We start from the raw sequence: 16,514 nt of genomic DNA on the forward strand, positions 1-16,514 counted from the left end.
ATCCAATATTCAACAATTTTGCATTAATAAATGCTATTATATTATTTAATAAAACATTTTAGTAAAACCAATTTGTTTCGTATATGTCAAAAATGCAAAAACATATTTTCATGACATTTTATTTGTGGCATTTAATCACAGACTGTTTCAGAAAAATATTCTGAAAGTTATACCCCAAAAATGATCAAAAATGAAAAATGAAAAACGGAGTATATCCATAATTCAACAATTTTGCATTAATAAATAATATTTATTAAAACATTTTAGTCAAACCAATTTAGTTTCATATATGTCAAAAACACACCAACATTTTCATGACACTGTATTTATGGCATTAACATATTCTGCTCCTATTATACCCTAAAAATCATCTCGATATAATTAACATATTAAAAACTGAATACATCCGATAGCAAATAAATGCTATTTATTAAAACATTTTAGTAAGACTAATTTTTTTTATATATGTCAAAAATGCACAAACATATACACATGATAGTGTATTTGTGGCAGATTGAGAACGTATGGTGGATTAGCATTTTGTGACTTTGGCATAATTGCACATAACATAGCCTATTATAATCTGTATGTATTATAATTCAAGGTTATTTTAAAACTTTAAGATACAATGAAAAATCTTTGTGTGCTGTCATATTTTCGCACATGCTGTGACATTCAATAATCAGATGTAAGCCTAAACATAGCCAGACATGTGACAGCTCCATATAAGGGCATATCACATGACCACGTGTATGTGTGGCTGTGTGTGTGTGTACCATGTTGACCTGATTAACCTTTAGGTTATTTCCCATTTCAAATGAGTATGAGATCTCTGCTGGTCTCCCAGACTGGTCAAGTTGGATATGCTGACTTTAAAGCACTTTTTTAACTCGTCAGAACAGTCAGCCAACCAGTTAAAAAGCACTTTGACTTGCACTGGGAAATCATGATTATGGGATATTTAGGATTTACTTTTTTTTTTAGATAGCTAGAGATATTTTGTCTAACATTCTTTCTGTACAAACTCCGTTAAATACAATCAGTCATTACACTCTCCTTAATACTATAACAAGAATTTAACTTTTATCTCAAAAATCCCCATTTCTTGACACAAACAAAAGTAAGATATATGGGAATATTCCCTCCTGGGCATTGGCAGTCTTCAGTTTGGACTCGTTTGGACTTGTGCTTGGTCCACTTTATGGCGACGACGGAAAAAGCCACACTAAAAAAAAAAAAATAAGATCACAAAGAGTCAGTGCATGTTGAGAAATTCTTCTGTTCGGTATAGCATCTTACAACTCTTAGTATTTCTGCAGTAAATATGCAGAGAATGCAGATTTGATACAGAAAATACAAAGTCCAACTGCATTCACAATGTATACCTTTATGAGAATGATAATAATGATGAAAAGGAACAGAAATCCTCCTATGGATCCTCCAATGATGGCACCTTTAGATGACGTCACAATCAGCTTCGTAATCATCACCTCCACCTGCATTGCATGAAAACAATCTCAGCCACTAAATGCTTGATAACGTGTTTATGCTTGAAAAGGGTCTGACATTCACCGTAACGGTCCTTGATTGATCCTTCGTAGCATAGACGGTCTCATTAAAGCTGTATTGTCCTACAGCAGTGATCTTGTCTGATTTTTCCTATAGGTTTGAAAAGTTATATTATATAAACAGTATGTTGATGCACATGATTATCACTATACCTGGACTAACTTTTGTAATTACTGTAATTCTGAGATGAAAACATGTGACATTCTACTCGGAGCTGTATTATGCGTTTAGAAATTATGTGTTTTTATGACAACACTAACAGCTAAAGTGAATCTGCACTGGTCAGGTGGTACACCGGTCACATGGTACGAGTAGGAGTGAACTCGTTTTTCCAGTTGAAATCTCCTAATTACTGTAATTATGACATGCGTGGACACACTTGTACAACTATACCTGAACATCATGTATCAAAACACTGGCATCAATGACAATTTTCTGCAGCTCTTTCATGGTACATCTGATGATATAGGGTTCCTACAGGCACACAAAAATATAAATTTAATTTTAAATATTTAATAATAACAATTTAAACAATCTGAACAGCATGATCATTGTTTCAGGGTGAAATCTTACCGTCACATAATTTTCTTTCCAAACACATTCCTAATGCGAAAGGAGCAATAGTTGTTAATTTGAAAGCTTTCATGTTTATGGTCACTCTATGCACTTTATATTTAATGTGTGGTACCTCTGGTTTGACACTTGTGATTTTCAGATCAGTTTTGTGGGTGTCCTTTGTTATGTTTACAACTACGTCGACTGTAGCGCCATAATTATTTTTACCTGCAAACTAAATCAGAATACAACAAAATGTATTAAATGTATGATATAAATACACTATATTGCCAAAAGTTTGGGATGTCTGCCTTTAAATGCACAAGAACTATGCACATTCATTTTTGACCATTCTTCTAGAAGCGCATTTGTGAGGTCAGGCACTGATGTCAGACGAGAAGGCTTGGCTCGCAGTCTCCGCTCTAATTCATCGCAAAGGTGTTGTCGGGTTGAGGTCAGGACTCTGTGCAGGCCAGTCAAGTTCCTCCACACCAAACTCGCTCATCCATGTCTTTATGGACCTTGCTTTGTGCACTGGTGCGCAGTCATGTTGGAACAGGAAGCGACCATCCCCAAACTGTTCCCACAAATTTGAGAGCATGATGTTGTTCCAAATGACTTATGCTGAAACATTGAGAGTTCCTTTCACTGGAACCATGGAGGCAAGGTCAACCCCTGAAAAAACAACAACAACAACAACCACACACCATAACCCCCTCTCCACCAAACTTAACACCTGGCACAATGCAGTCAGGCAAGTACCGTTCTCCTGACAACCGCCAAACCCAGACTAGTCCATTGGTTTGCCAGACAGAGAAGCGTGATTGGTCACTCAAGAGAACACGTCTCCACTGCCCCAGAGTCCAGTGACAGTGTGCTTTACACCACTTCATCCGATGCTTTGCATTACACTTGGTGATGTAAGACTTGGATGCAGCTGCTCGACCATGGAAACCCATTCCATGAAGCTCTACACACTGTTCTTGAGCTAATCTGAAGGCCACACAAAGTTTAGCGGACTGTAGCTATTGACTCTGCGGAAAGTTGGCAACTTCTGTGCACTGTGTGCCTCAGCATGCGCTGACCACGCTCTGTGATTTTACTTGGCCTACCAATTCGTGGCTGAATTGTTGTTGTTCCCGATTGCTTCTTTGTTATAATACCACGAACAGTTGACCATGGAATATTTAGTGGTGAAGAAATTTTACTAATGGACTTATTGCACAGGTGCTACGCTTGAATTGACTGAGCTCCTGAGAGGGACCCATTCTTTCACAAATGTTTGTAGAAGCGTTCGCATGCCTAGGTGCTTGATTTTATACACCTGTGGCAATGGAAGTGATTGGAACATCAAATTCAATGATTTGGGGTGTCCCAATACTTTTGGCAATATAGTGTATATGAACATAACAATTAGCCAGATCTAATGTGATTTATATACTGTACCTGAAATACAAACTGCATCATTTGAGTGTCTTTATTTCCCCCCTCTTCAATACGGAGTCTATTTGGGGAGGCTGTGCTGATGTTGCGAAATAAATATGCTTCAATATTACAAAGTCAAGAGGTTTAATGCTAAATACTTATCAGATTGTTTGTACACTTACCCAGTCAGCTGGATTGGTAGAGAATACATCACATTAAATGCAAATATTTTTGAGTCCAGAAACTGAGAGCCTTGATTCTGACTAAAACCCAGATAAAAACATTTTTAATGCACATTTAAAAATTAGAAACTGATTTTCATATAAAAAGCAAGAGAAATAGCTCTCCAACCTGGTTAGATTGGCGATAATCTCAGAATTCCTCAACTCAGATTGGATGTCGTTGAGCTGCCAGGAGAAGAAGACGTTGGTCTGAGAAATGAAAAATAAAACGACAACAACATTTCATTAGTGAAAAAAAATCAGTGCAAATGATACCAGAATTCTTCTGTTTCAAAGATAAAGTCATACCTGTGTGTTTGTTTCGAAAACAGGGTGTTGAATATTACACTGTATCTGATTGTCAGTCTTCACGGGGCAGGGGGCACCTTCTATTTTCTGTAAGTGAGACACCTAAGCAGGTTATCCTGTATATACTAAATGTATCAGCAGCAGATGTAATTGTCTTTTGCAAGTCTTATGAAAATGAGGACATGTTTTTTACCCTCTGACTGAGTATACTGGGGTAGGTCAAAGTCAGGGTGGTCATATAGGAAGGGTCTTCAGTATTTGTGAGATTGAAGTTGATATTCAAGCTTTGTGTTTCTCCAATGATGATCTTAGTTTCACTGCAATGTAAATTATTTTAGTTACAAAAAAAAAAAAATAATCTAACTATAATTGACATTTCTTGTAGATAGCTGGGGCTGGGGCAGGAGCCCCTTTAAAAATCAAAATGGAATAAATTGAATTAAGGTCATCAGTACATACCTAATTTTTGAATCAGATAATGTAATACTTGGTTTGCAAACACCTGTGCAATTATTTTCAAAGGTAATCTAAAAATAACAAAACATGTAAATATCATTTTAAATGTTATTACAGAAATTGAATGACATTTAATGAAAAATGGCCTTGTATAGATAATGGTCAGGGCCTTTTTCAAATCAAATAATGCTTGGTATTCAGTAAAAACATTTATATTGTTACAAAGGATTTCTATTTCAAATAAATGCTCTTCTTTCGAACAGTGGTGTAGCAAATAGTGAAATATTTTCACAAGTGCTTGTGAAACTTTTATATTATAAATTTTCTGAGAAATATGCATTTACCTCCTCAGAAACCTCAGTTGGACTAAATATGTCATGAATTCGGATGGGGGGTCCATTTGGGTTGGGGGCCAAAGAAAAATTCATCTTGATTTTTATAGGTGAAAAACAATCAAAACACCCCTGGAAGGAAGACAATATTTCAGTATCACAAAGAAAGGATCTTAGCTCTCAAATGAGTTTTGCAACAAATAATTAGCTGAGTGGAATAGGCTGGATGTCTGATCCTCTTGTAACATTTCATTTTCTTTAAAAAAAGAAACAAGTTGGGTAGGGGAAAAAGAACCAAACAAAGAGACAACGTACCAAATATTGTAGTTTGATATTTGTGCACTCTTCTTCTGGCGTCAAAATAAAAGTGTTTTTTACTTGATCGCTGTTGTCAGCAGTGACACGCTTTTTATTTGCATCATAATCCAAGTCAATTTGGTACTCAAGAGGGAGTGTTTCAGCTAAAATGACAGAAAGTAAACTGTGGTTAAAATAACCATGAGGATTGTTTTGGATCAAGAATACTCACTCAAACCAAACAAAACCCTTACATTGAAGTCTTCCCTTTTTCACCTTAAAACATGCATCTATGCTAATCTTGCTGGATTTCATCTGTTGTTCCAGGGGAATGATTTTTGTTTGAATAGTTATTTCTGGTTTGATGAGCACAACAGGGATAGTCCTGCAGAAAAACAGTATAAACATGAAACAACATCCAAAGAGAAGGTTCCCCTATTCAGTGAAACAGAATGTATACTGAAATATAATTTAAAAACATTTTTTACTCACTCAAAAACAGTCACTCCCTTTTGACTTCCAACAGCGATGCAGGGCTTATTTGGTGCCATGGCAGAAGCGCCACTTACTGACTGACCAAAGTGCACAAGTTTCATTCCAAAATTTGAGGGGGCAATTTTCTAGATAGGAAACAGCAAAATATATGTTAAAACAGTCGCACTGAGATGGAATATGTTGTCACACTGAGATGGAACTTTTTTTATTATTATTTAAAAAAAAAAAAATCAAATTTAAATTAGGAATAAAATGAAATATAAAAGGGTGTATTTTGTGTCTACACAATAAGTTACCTAGTTGCCTTAAAATTTTGAGTTCATTGAAATACATTTTTTTGTTAATAGAATGAACATTTTTGAGAATTGACAACCTTTATTCAAACATTATTAAAATATTTTGTAAGCATATTGGGTAATTGTATGTGTTTTATTTGTGATGACGTAGTGAAGCTATTTTCATGATTTATTTAATTTTTTATGTGGTTTAGAATACAATACTATTTTGAGTTTCTATTTATTAAACCAATTTCCTTTATTGTATCAACTCAACATTTTTAATTTCAATAAAAATTAAAGGCAGTCAGGTTACTAAACTTTTTTTAAGTTAAACCAACATTTTTTTACAGTGTATAGAAAAAAGCAGGCTCATAATTGTTCGTACCATTTCATAATTTTGGGGAAATTATAACGAATCAGTTGTATTACATATAAAAAATAAAATAAAAGAGTGGCTTTTTACGTAAGGGTGATGATTTTCTCCATCAAGCGTCTATATGAAGAGATTCAAACGGAAATCAGTTCTACATATTATTATGGTATATTAATTGTTTAATTATTTTAATTATTCTCTATTTTTTTTTTATGAATTTGACAAATAAATTGTCTTTAAATAATGAATATAAAATATTGCTCTAATAATTATCTACTTCATGTCTACACTAAAATTGTCCAGATATTGTCCAAAACTTATTAAAAATCTCAAGTGTAAAGAAAACTTTCTGATACTCACTTGTGAAAACTTAAGGCCATCTTCGAATCCACTGTAAATGTAAATGCTTCCTGAGCCATCTGTTTCCAGAGGAGCGCCCACTGCTACATCATTGTACTTGTTCCTATCGATATCTCCTATAGAGCCAATGGCTGCACCAAACCTGGCAAAGGTCTGCCCCGCATCCCCCTGCAGCTCCATGGTCACGCTCTCAAACCTGCCATGCTTTTGGGAGGATTTCAAAATAACCCCATTAGATAGAAATTATATTATACTATTTCCCACACATATCCAGGAGCTGAAAGGAGAGTGTGATCTTACTTGATTCAATCTGTACACTAGCACTTTGCCTTCTTCCCCATTTTTATGGAAATGTGGTGCTCCAACTAATAGATGATCTGTGTATTGATTCTTGTCAATGTCCAAGGCACAAAGAACTGATCCAAAATATGATCCAACCTGACAATTATACATCACTTAATTATTATCATATTTTACATACTTTACATACATTTGGTAATAAAAAAGGTAACATTTAAATTATATATGACCCTGGACCACAAAACCAATCTATGAAACTGAATAAATAAGCTTTCCATTAATGTATGGTTTGTCAGGATATGAAAATATTTGGCCAATATACAACAATTTGAAAATCTTTAATCTAACGGGAGCAAAAAAATCTAAAATTAGAGAAAAACACCTTTAAAGTTGTCCAAAATATCTTCATGGAACATGATCTTTGCTTAAAGCTACACCGTGTGATATTTCCCCTCATCTAGCGGTGAAAAGGTATATGACCATCCAGTGAATCTGTTTCTCTCAATTCTGATTTCGCTTTAACTCCTACGGTGGCCGATTTAGTCCAAGATATTAACATTGCAATCCCCCTCTTTACATTCGACACGGTGCCATCGAGTGTTAAAACGCGAAAGGCGAAGATTGAATTTATGGGTATGTCCCTCTTTGGCTAAAGTACTTTCAAGATGGAGAGGCAACATGGCGACCAGCATTCAAACCCCTCACCCGTATGTATTTTCAATGGCATATTATAAACTTACGAGAATACTTTATTACTTGAAAAAAGTAAATATACGTTAATGAGCACATATATTTTGAAAGAACTAAGTGTTTTTAGCTAGGAATAAACTAAAAAAGCTACACAGTGTAGCTTTAATATCCAAATGATTTTAGGCATTACAAAAAATCTATAATTTTGACCCAAAATGTATTGTTGGTTACTGCCAAAAATATACCTGTGGAACTTATGACTTGTGGTCCACAGTCATATACTACAGAATATACTACAGAATATATATATATATATATATATATATATATATATATATATTCTGTAGTATATGTCTGTGGACTGTATATATATATATATATATATATATATATATATATATATATATATATATATATATATATATATATATATGAAAGGTGCCCTAGAATGAAAAACTGAATTAACCTTGCCATGGTGAAATAATAAGAGTTCAGTATGGACATCACATACTGTGAGTCTCAAACACCATTGCCTCCTACTACTTATGTAAATCTCGTAAACCAAAAACACCACAAAAAAAGTGCTTCTCAACATAAACCCAACCGTGATATAAGCGTTGGGGATCATTTATATGCATGCCCCCAACATTTGCATCTGTCCAAACATGTGCATTGTCAGGAGGAACTGGGAGCCGAATCATCGGGTAAATTGATCGGGTTGCAACAGCAGGTAAACAAACTTCGCTCATGGACACGTCATGTTCCAGGCTGTGCAAGAGACGTGAGGACTTTTCTAACCTTCCCACAGATAAAACATGTCAACAGTCTTGGTTGATGTTTATAATCCGATACCACAACAATTTAATTCAAGATTGTTCGTTTGTTAGGCCCATTTCAAGCAAGCTTCGCTCAGTGTCTTAAGCTGAAGAAAGTGGCAACTGTATTCCAGCAAGCAGTAAGGAGCGATTTATCCACTTATTGACTGTTTAAACAATTTCTGATTAAATTGAAAGTTTCTTAGAAAGACTGCATTGTCTGGATAACGCAAGATGCTAGTACAGTAACAATAGGAAACACAAAGTACCATACAAATCTAAATAGTGTGTCTAATGACAAAGGGTAATATTATTTTGTATTACAAACAGATACCGTTCACTGGATCCTTCTAGCAAACGTCCCCTTTTCCACCATATAAGTTAAAATGACAGTCATTTGACAAGGCTATTCGTTTTGTAAAAATATAAGTTATATATTTATATTTTTGAGAACTGAAGTAGGCCTATGATGTTTTCGCATGCTTTTAGAGTACATCACAGTCACTGAGTAACCTTAGCCTACATTGTGACTAACATTATATAAACATGCAATATCGTTGATGAAAAAAGACAAGTCTAAAATGTAGGCTGAATGACACTTTAAGCAGAACATCTCAAATGGAGATTGCTGAAATGCAGCTTACTTGTTCATTGGTGTTTTCAGATCGTCCGTGCGTGAGAGAGAGCTCACCACGTGCATATGGTTGCCAGATTGGACTTGGACATGTTTAGGCAAAATACTGGAGAGTATACAATTTTCTTTTCACAGAAAAGTTCTGTTTGGGGGATTTAATGACTCAAATCTGGCAACCAGAAGGCTGCAAGCTCTCTCGCGCGTGCAGATGATCTGAAAACACCAAATAAACAAGTAAGCTGCATTTCACCAATCTCCATTTGAGATGTTTTGCTTAAAGTGTGTCAGTCTGTCTGTGTTCTGTCAGGACGAGCCGGTTCACTGAACTGCTGTGAGCTGCTGAAATAAGCCAATCAGAGCAGAGCTCAATATTAATATTCATGACTCTTCCAAATAAGGCAAAAACAGAGCATTACATCCTAGGGACAATTTATAGGGTTGTAAATGGACCTGTAAAACTGTATCTGGACATTTTTTTCCCTTAAATAAGCCACATACCCTCTATGTAGGTATCAGAGAACAATTTAACACATTGTTTCAAATCATTCTAGGGCACCTTGAACACCTACAATTATTTTAGACTTTTAAACTTTCAAAACTTAAAACAGTCAGCGTTAATATCAATAGTATTGACTACAAATACCTGATCTCCCTGGAGCACATACTCTTCAGAATCGTCAAAAATAAATACTCCACCAGTCAGGTTATACCGTGGTGCACCAGATATGTAGAGCGTTTTACTGGATAAATGAGCAGAAGTGACGCTGTAACCTGTGATAAGGAAGGAAATTCAACAAACTGAGATATAGGCCTACTGAATACATCAATGCTTCTATTGTACTTTCTCCTTGATGGATTCCCCCCAGGAAAGATTATACTAATACATATATTATTAAAGGCTGCGCGAAAGATGGATGTGAACTGGATGACACTGCATGAACCTAACTAACCAGAATGGACACGCAGACTGAAACAGATACATGTATACCAGTATATAGGCCTATATATATATCAGTGGCGAGCAGTGACTTTTTAAAACAGATATGCTGGGTGACACAATATGTCAAAAACGCACCTGGTGCACACTGCATGGGTCTATAATAAGTGTGTTAGCTCTATACAGATTGTTAGCTGCTCAGTTCCTTACTCTCATGACACATGAAAACACAGCTAAAAGTTTCCTAATATATTTGACCATTTATTGAAAGCAGTCTGCATTTTACTGTTAATGTCTTCACAAGTAAAAGCTGTTGAGTTGAGTCAGGCATGACACGGGAAAGGAGCAATTGCAAAATATGCTGTATGTCGCAGAAATTACATGGATCACCTTTAAACGGTACGACACATCGGCTGAGGACACGCTAATCTAAATTAGCGACAACAAATAAGAAACAAAACGGCAGGCATCTAAATGTATGTGTTTATTTATTTATTAAGAATTAAAAATAGGTATACTATAATATATATTATAGCCTATTATAAATAAAATAAGTAAAAAGTAAAATATCATTAAAATGAATGTAAAAATAATAAAAATATAAGTATTACAGTAGTATATATTATAAGTTTTAGTTAAATTTCCCTAGGGAGAAAATCAAATACTATGAAAATGGCTTCAGTTATGAATAGTTTCATGGAATTTTGTATCAAATACAGTGTGATTTTGGTTTACTTTTAATATATGTATAAATTCTGCAGATCATTTTATTTTTATTGCTTTAATGTTTATTTTATTACTTTATTTATTTACTTTTTCCTTCTACTTTCCTTGTGTTTGAATCAGATGATAAAGCCAATACAACCACCTGGGTTTTGTACATATATAAATCACATCACTCACCTAAATATGAAAATTTGGGTCCATTTTTATTGTCATTCATAAATCTCGCAGTGCCATCAGATTTCAAAATGACCCCACCACTCCAGTCAGAGGCACCAACTGCTCCAAAAAGAACAGATTTCTATGCAAAAAGTAAAACAAATTAATGTTAATTTTATATCCACGTTCTTAGATGTTCTTGAAAAATAATCATACTTACGTCCTGCACAATATGGGAACTGAATCCAGCTTCTGCGAGCTGGAATTGGAATCCTGCACCTTTCTGAGTGCCTGAGACACAAAGTGGTCATATATTGCATGAAACTCACTTTATTTGGTAAAATATATATATTCAGTAACAATGTTTTTTACAGCATGTTACATATTTACTTGTTTTTATGGACAAGTTATTGAATCATTCACTCAACCGATTCCTTGATTTTATGCACAAAACACCATCATACGTGTGTTGATTAGATGTGCAACGCTTGATTCTGCTTTGCCTTTGAACAATTTTCATTGTTGGGGCAAAATAGATAACTTAACAGGAATTATTATTTTTAAAGGGGGGGTGAAACACTCAGTTTCAGTCAATCTCTGTCAATCTTGAGTACCTATAGAGTAGTATTGCATCCTTCATATCTCCGAAAAGTCTTTAGTTTTATTATATTTATAAAAGAAATATGGGCTGTACCGAGTCTTTCCGGAAAAAACTGAGCGCCTGGAGGCGTATCGTGTGGGCGGAGCTAAAGAATGACGAGCGCAAAGTGGTGACGTCCTCAAGCGTGGAGAAACCCCATAGCTATCGAGCTCAGCTAATAGATATATGATCCAGAATCATTCGGAGGCTGAAATAAATTGAACAGGAGAAACAGCAACAGCAGGACGTCCGTCTCTGTGGTATGTACTGTATTTAGTGGCCTGTCAACATTTGTGTGTCTTTACTCGCAGTTTATGAGGACATGATTCGGTTTATGGACTATTATATGCGACTAAACCTTAGCAGTAGCAAGCAAAACGGTTTTGCACGTCAGACTAGTGTATACAAACAATGGAGTCCGTTAGCGCATTTGAATGACGAAGCACGCGATCGTGTCGTTTACTGATGTTTCACGTCTCACGCGACGGTAGCCAATAGCAGAGACATTTGAAGCAGTTTTACTCACCGGCTGCTTCCAAAGCAGGACCGAACTTTTATCGCTGGGACCGCTCCGTCAAAAACACACTTCTATGGTATGATTTGGTTAAGTCCTGTGACAGCAGTGACTTGCTGTGCTGAAGCGTTGAAGTCACTTGATGTCACAGATAGGAATAAAGTGGAGCGCGGCGGGAGTGTATGGGCGTGCATTTCCTCTCTCGCTCTAGTCACGCGCGCGCACCCTACCGGGAGAAGAGCCCGTATGGCCCATACAAGGACCTTCCGCTCTACGTCAAGCCGAGCCATACTCGAAAAAAACTCTCCGAAACTTGTGAGAAACCAGAAGGAGTATTTTTGACACAGAAATACTCCATCATACGTCCAACATTACTTTTTGAAACTTTATCTATGTTTAGGATGGGAATCCAAGTCTTTAACAGTGTAAAAAGCTCAGTATGCATGAAACAGCATTTCACCCCCCCCTTAAAATGTTTTACTCAATATTTACTTGTTTACTGAAATGCTATATAAAAAGCAGTACTTTGGGGTTTTGTTTGGGTAGTTTTTAGGTTACAGCAGGTCATCCAATCAGATTTTTCAATTGGAACAATCCACCTAACTACCTTTCTCGATTATATAGCAAAATGTTTGATGAAAACTCTCTTACCTTCAACCTCAATTATACTTTTCTCCAGTTTGGACAGAATGTCATCTAATGCAGCATAATTGGAAACATTGAAAAACTGACCAGGATCTGCTATTTCCATCATCTCATTAATTGCTTCTTTTTTAGACAGAATGCCTTCACCAACCTAAAGATAACATGATGTTATTAAGTGTACAGTATAGGTTTTAAATAGGGTTGCAAAGATATCCTGGAAAGTTTCCAAAAACTGGAAAGTGAACCTAAAATATCTACAAGGACAGATTCAAATAATTGACAGCAATATACAATTGTAACTTTAAAACCTTACAAAAGTAGATTTTTAAAACATCTAAAATGCTTGAGAAACAAGCAGTAAACAGGACACTTACTCCTATGGCATAGCGATTGACATCTTTCATTTGTGGCATGTTCAAAACATCAGTAAGGGTCATATTGTCTCCCAAAATTTGTCCGTCAGACAAAACAATTATAATTTTTTTGGAGTTCTTATTTGATCCATTCTCAGGGACGAAAATATGTGTACTGTAAACAACCAATGAAACCATGATATTAACATATCACCAACAAAAGCTAATCAAACACTCAATGTCTTTGTCAATGTCAGGTATAAAATGTCTAGTATTCTCTAATTGGTAAACTCACAGGACATGATGGATGGCCGAGGCAGTCTTTGTGACACTCCCAATTTGCTGTATTTCCTTGACCTTATCCAATGCTCTGCCACCATCCTCATTTTCTAGAAGTGAGAGCTCTGTCCTGGTAAAGTTGCCATATTGCACTATTGCGAAGTCACACTGAGGAGAGAGTTTTAGATAAAATACCTCTTAAATTGTACAAAACAGAATGTGTCATACAATCCTTTAAGTTTATACTTGCATTGAAACATGCATCCCAAACATTATACATGACATTGGACATGAAGTCTTTGGCTCTCTTGAAGTCTTCATAGTCAATGCTACCAGAGCCATCCAGCACAAAAGCAATCTCTGTCCCAGCATCTAAACAAGATAAAATAATGGTTCTTTTAAAGCATTGTTCTATCTGTAGTTATGATACTGATTTAAACATATAGACTAGCACCTTCATCAACGTCATCTACTGTTTTTGTGTCACTGTCCGCCTGGGCTTCTCTTCTCTTCCTCTGTTTAACTGTATATTGACAGAAATATAAATTAGCAATCAGATTCTTTAAATGAGTCCCAACAGTTTATTTAGTTTAATCTCAGATAGGCTCACCTTGATCGAGACTTCTACGTCGTTTGTTGTTGTTGTTGTTGTTGTTGTTGTTGTTATTGCTGCTGTTTTTGACGACTGAGATAAAAAAAGAGATTTAGGAAAATCAGGGGTATGATTTTGTGTTCGAATCTGAAATACTATTATTATCCATACATACCTAATTCAACAGGATTCAGTTCGACTTTCCCAATGGGAGTCATCAGTTGGCAATTTCCATTCAAATACTCGGTCCCAGACTTCCGTTTGAGAACTTGATTACACATCTTGGGAGGGGAAAAAACACAGAAATTGAAATATTTCGATTGTATCTTTCACCGAAGTCGTTCCTCTTTGCATTCGGCCATCATTTCATTCTAACTGAATAAACAGATGTTAACCTAGGTGTATATATACACCTGTGACATTCTTCTTTCAGACGAATAAAATCGCAAAAATGTCCAGGATCTTCCAAGCTTCATAATGGCAGTAAATTGTTATTTAATTTTAAGGTGCATCCATCCACCATATAACTGCTCCACCCAGCTCCGGGGGATTAAAACAAATATTTAAAACTTTATAAAGTAAAATATCTAGCTTCCGATATATTGTTCCAATATTCTGGAAAAAACATAACTGGTGTGCAATGTCGTCAGACGTAATCCTTGACTAATTAACATTTTGGGGTGAACTAACCCTTTCATTTGTGGTAAATTTGAAACTTGCAATGACAGAATCGCTCTGAGACTTGACTAAGAGAACATTGTTTTATTTTAGAGATGTTCACTAGGGAAGTGCCGTCACTATGGTTTTGGCTGAAGTTACATTTTTGACTCACAACGTTTATGACATGCTCCTGATAGTCACAAGCATGATCCTGAACAATTTCCCTAAATGTCCCAATACATATACACAAATACAATTTCCCAGAAATAACTGTGATATCCCAACATTTCTGGTCCTATTTTACTTTAAAAACTATTCTCCCACTATTTTCCTACTCTCTAAAAGACTATTTCCTGTACTCTGAAAGAGAACTGACACATTTATGTCTGTCGGATGTGAAGGGGAAGCCGACATTCTGTGGTTTTACTGTGAAAATGTTGTGAGACAGACACCAAACCTTTAGCGAATTACACGCTATATGATTCTGAACAGATTACTTCTCGTTTTCAATAGCTCAACCTTTTGTGAGATTATGTTGTGAATGTCTACCATATTTAACATCCCTGTTTTCATACATACCACAACGTGTTCCTCTTCTGATATCATGGCAGCAGCTACGGATGCCACTGTATTTAGGCCTTTGGGTTTTTCATCTTTAAACAATATATTGATAATTAGATTTTTGCAGTGAAAGCAAAGTGAGGACATTATTATGAAATTAACAAAGTTACGTTTACATTTTGAAATGAGCTTCTTTATGATAAAGGATAAAGACAAACTTACCGTTCAAATTTACTTTGACGCATTCATCTTTTAAAGTGCAGCTGAAAAGTTCTCCATTTGATGGGGAAGGAACAAAAACTCTAGAACAGGACAAATTAGGACAATTTGACTAAAATAGATAAATAAATGCTCTTTACAATGACCTATAAGGTCATAAAGAACATTGATAAGGTCATCGTAAAGAACATTTATTTATCTACATCAGTAAAATGACAGAATTATCTAAAATAAACATTCATAAATGACTAACCCATTTTTTGATTGGATAACAGTTTGCCCAAAGAGAGGATCATCATTTGTGAAATGCTTGACTGGAGATATTTGAATGTTGAACCCGGTCACACTGCATATGACTGTAACATACGAAATAATGAGAAACATTTGAAATGATTCAGACTGCAATTTACCACAGTGATAAGATTATGTTTTTAGGATAATCACTTTTATAATGATTTCTACTTTAGCCCATTTTCATATTTAAATAACCAAGTGTTTAAAACATGCCCAAACACACATCAATGTTTTAAATAATTCATTGTAAACACTGATTTTAAACACTTTAAATAAATACATACCAAACAACAACGGCAGTCCTTTGTACATTTTGTGAATTTGATCAATTCCACGCTTTAAAAAAAAGACATATCGGCACTCTGAGACAGACAGCAGCTCGTTGTGGTCTTGAAACAACAGCACGCACTGTTAAACCCTCCTCCTTGACACACTTTTCACACAGCACATTTACGCTACAGTGAAGGGGATTTAAAATGATCAGCTGTTTATAACCGTTTTTTTGTTCTTTTTCTTTTGTTATTGCGAAATATGTATAAACTACAAGCCTCTGTAATGAATTTTAAGTACATGCCAACACCATCAGAACATAACTATACTTGGGCAGGATCACAAAAAGCATTTTCACACACAACACAGACAGGGTTCTCCAAATTATAAGGCAAAATGTCAGTGTTTCATTTTTAAGTGATCGTCACATGATTTGTGTGCTTCTCATACAGATGTGAAAATAAACTAGCTATTGGCTCAATGTTTTAATCACTAGCTCAAAACAATATGATTTGTGATCTTTTAAACTTAATTAATTTTCTTTAAAAAAAAAAAAAAA

The 16,514-nt window shown here is 35.3% G+C and overlaps 1 protein-coding gene across 1 annotated transcript; it reads right to left on the reverse strand.

Annotated features, from left to right (window-relative positions):
- Positions 1 to 181: 181 nt before the first annotated feature.
- LOC137084723 (integrin alpha-E-like) lies at positions 182 to 16,107 on the reverse strand. Its single transcript, XM_067451121.1, has 32 exons — positions 15,970 to 16,107; positions 15,645 to 15,747; positions 15,395 to 15,474; positions 15,191 to 15,264; positions 14,127 to 14,232; positions 13,970 to 14,044; positions 13,814 to 13,882; positions 13,610 to 13,731; positions 13,376 to 13,527; positions 13,102 to 13,255; positions 12,734 to 12,878; positions 11,149 to 11,219; positions 10,950 to 11,070; positions 9,753 to 9,880; positions 6,971 to 7,108; positions 6,671 to 6,874; positions 5,657 to 5,784; positions 5,419 to 5,549; positions 5,183 to 5,328; positions 4,880 to 4,999; positions 4,539 to 4,606; positions 4,273 to 4,396; positions 4,080 to 4,166; positions 3,901 to 3,980; positions 3,732 to 3,812; positions 3,571 to 3,646; positions 2,258 to 2,359; positions 2,143 to 2,172; positions 1,963 to 2,043; positions 1,573 to 1,659; positions 1,386 to 1,496; positions 182 to 1,225 (listed from the first exon to the last, which is right to left on the reverse strand). Exons 1-32 carry the CDS (start codon positions 15,995 to 15,997, stop codon positions 1,163 to 1,165), a joined length of 3,285 nt encoding a protein of 1,094 aa, XP_067307222.1. The 5' UTR covers positions 15,998 to 16,107; the 3' UTR covers positions 182 to 1,162.
- Positions 16,108 to 16,514: the final 407 nt, after the last annotated feature.

This window comes from Pseudorasbora parva, chromosome 8, assembly GCF_024679245.1.
Source record: "Pseudorasbora parva isolate DD20220531a chromosome 8, ASM2467924v1, whole genome shotgun sequence".
Classification (NCBI taxonomy): Eukaryota; Metazoa; Chordata; class Actinopteri; order Cypriniformes; family Gobionidae; genus Pseudorasbora; species Pseudorasbora parva.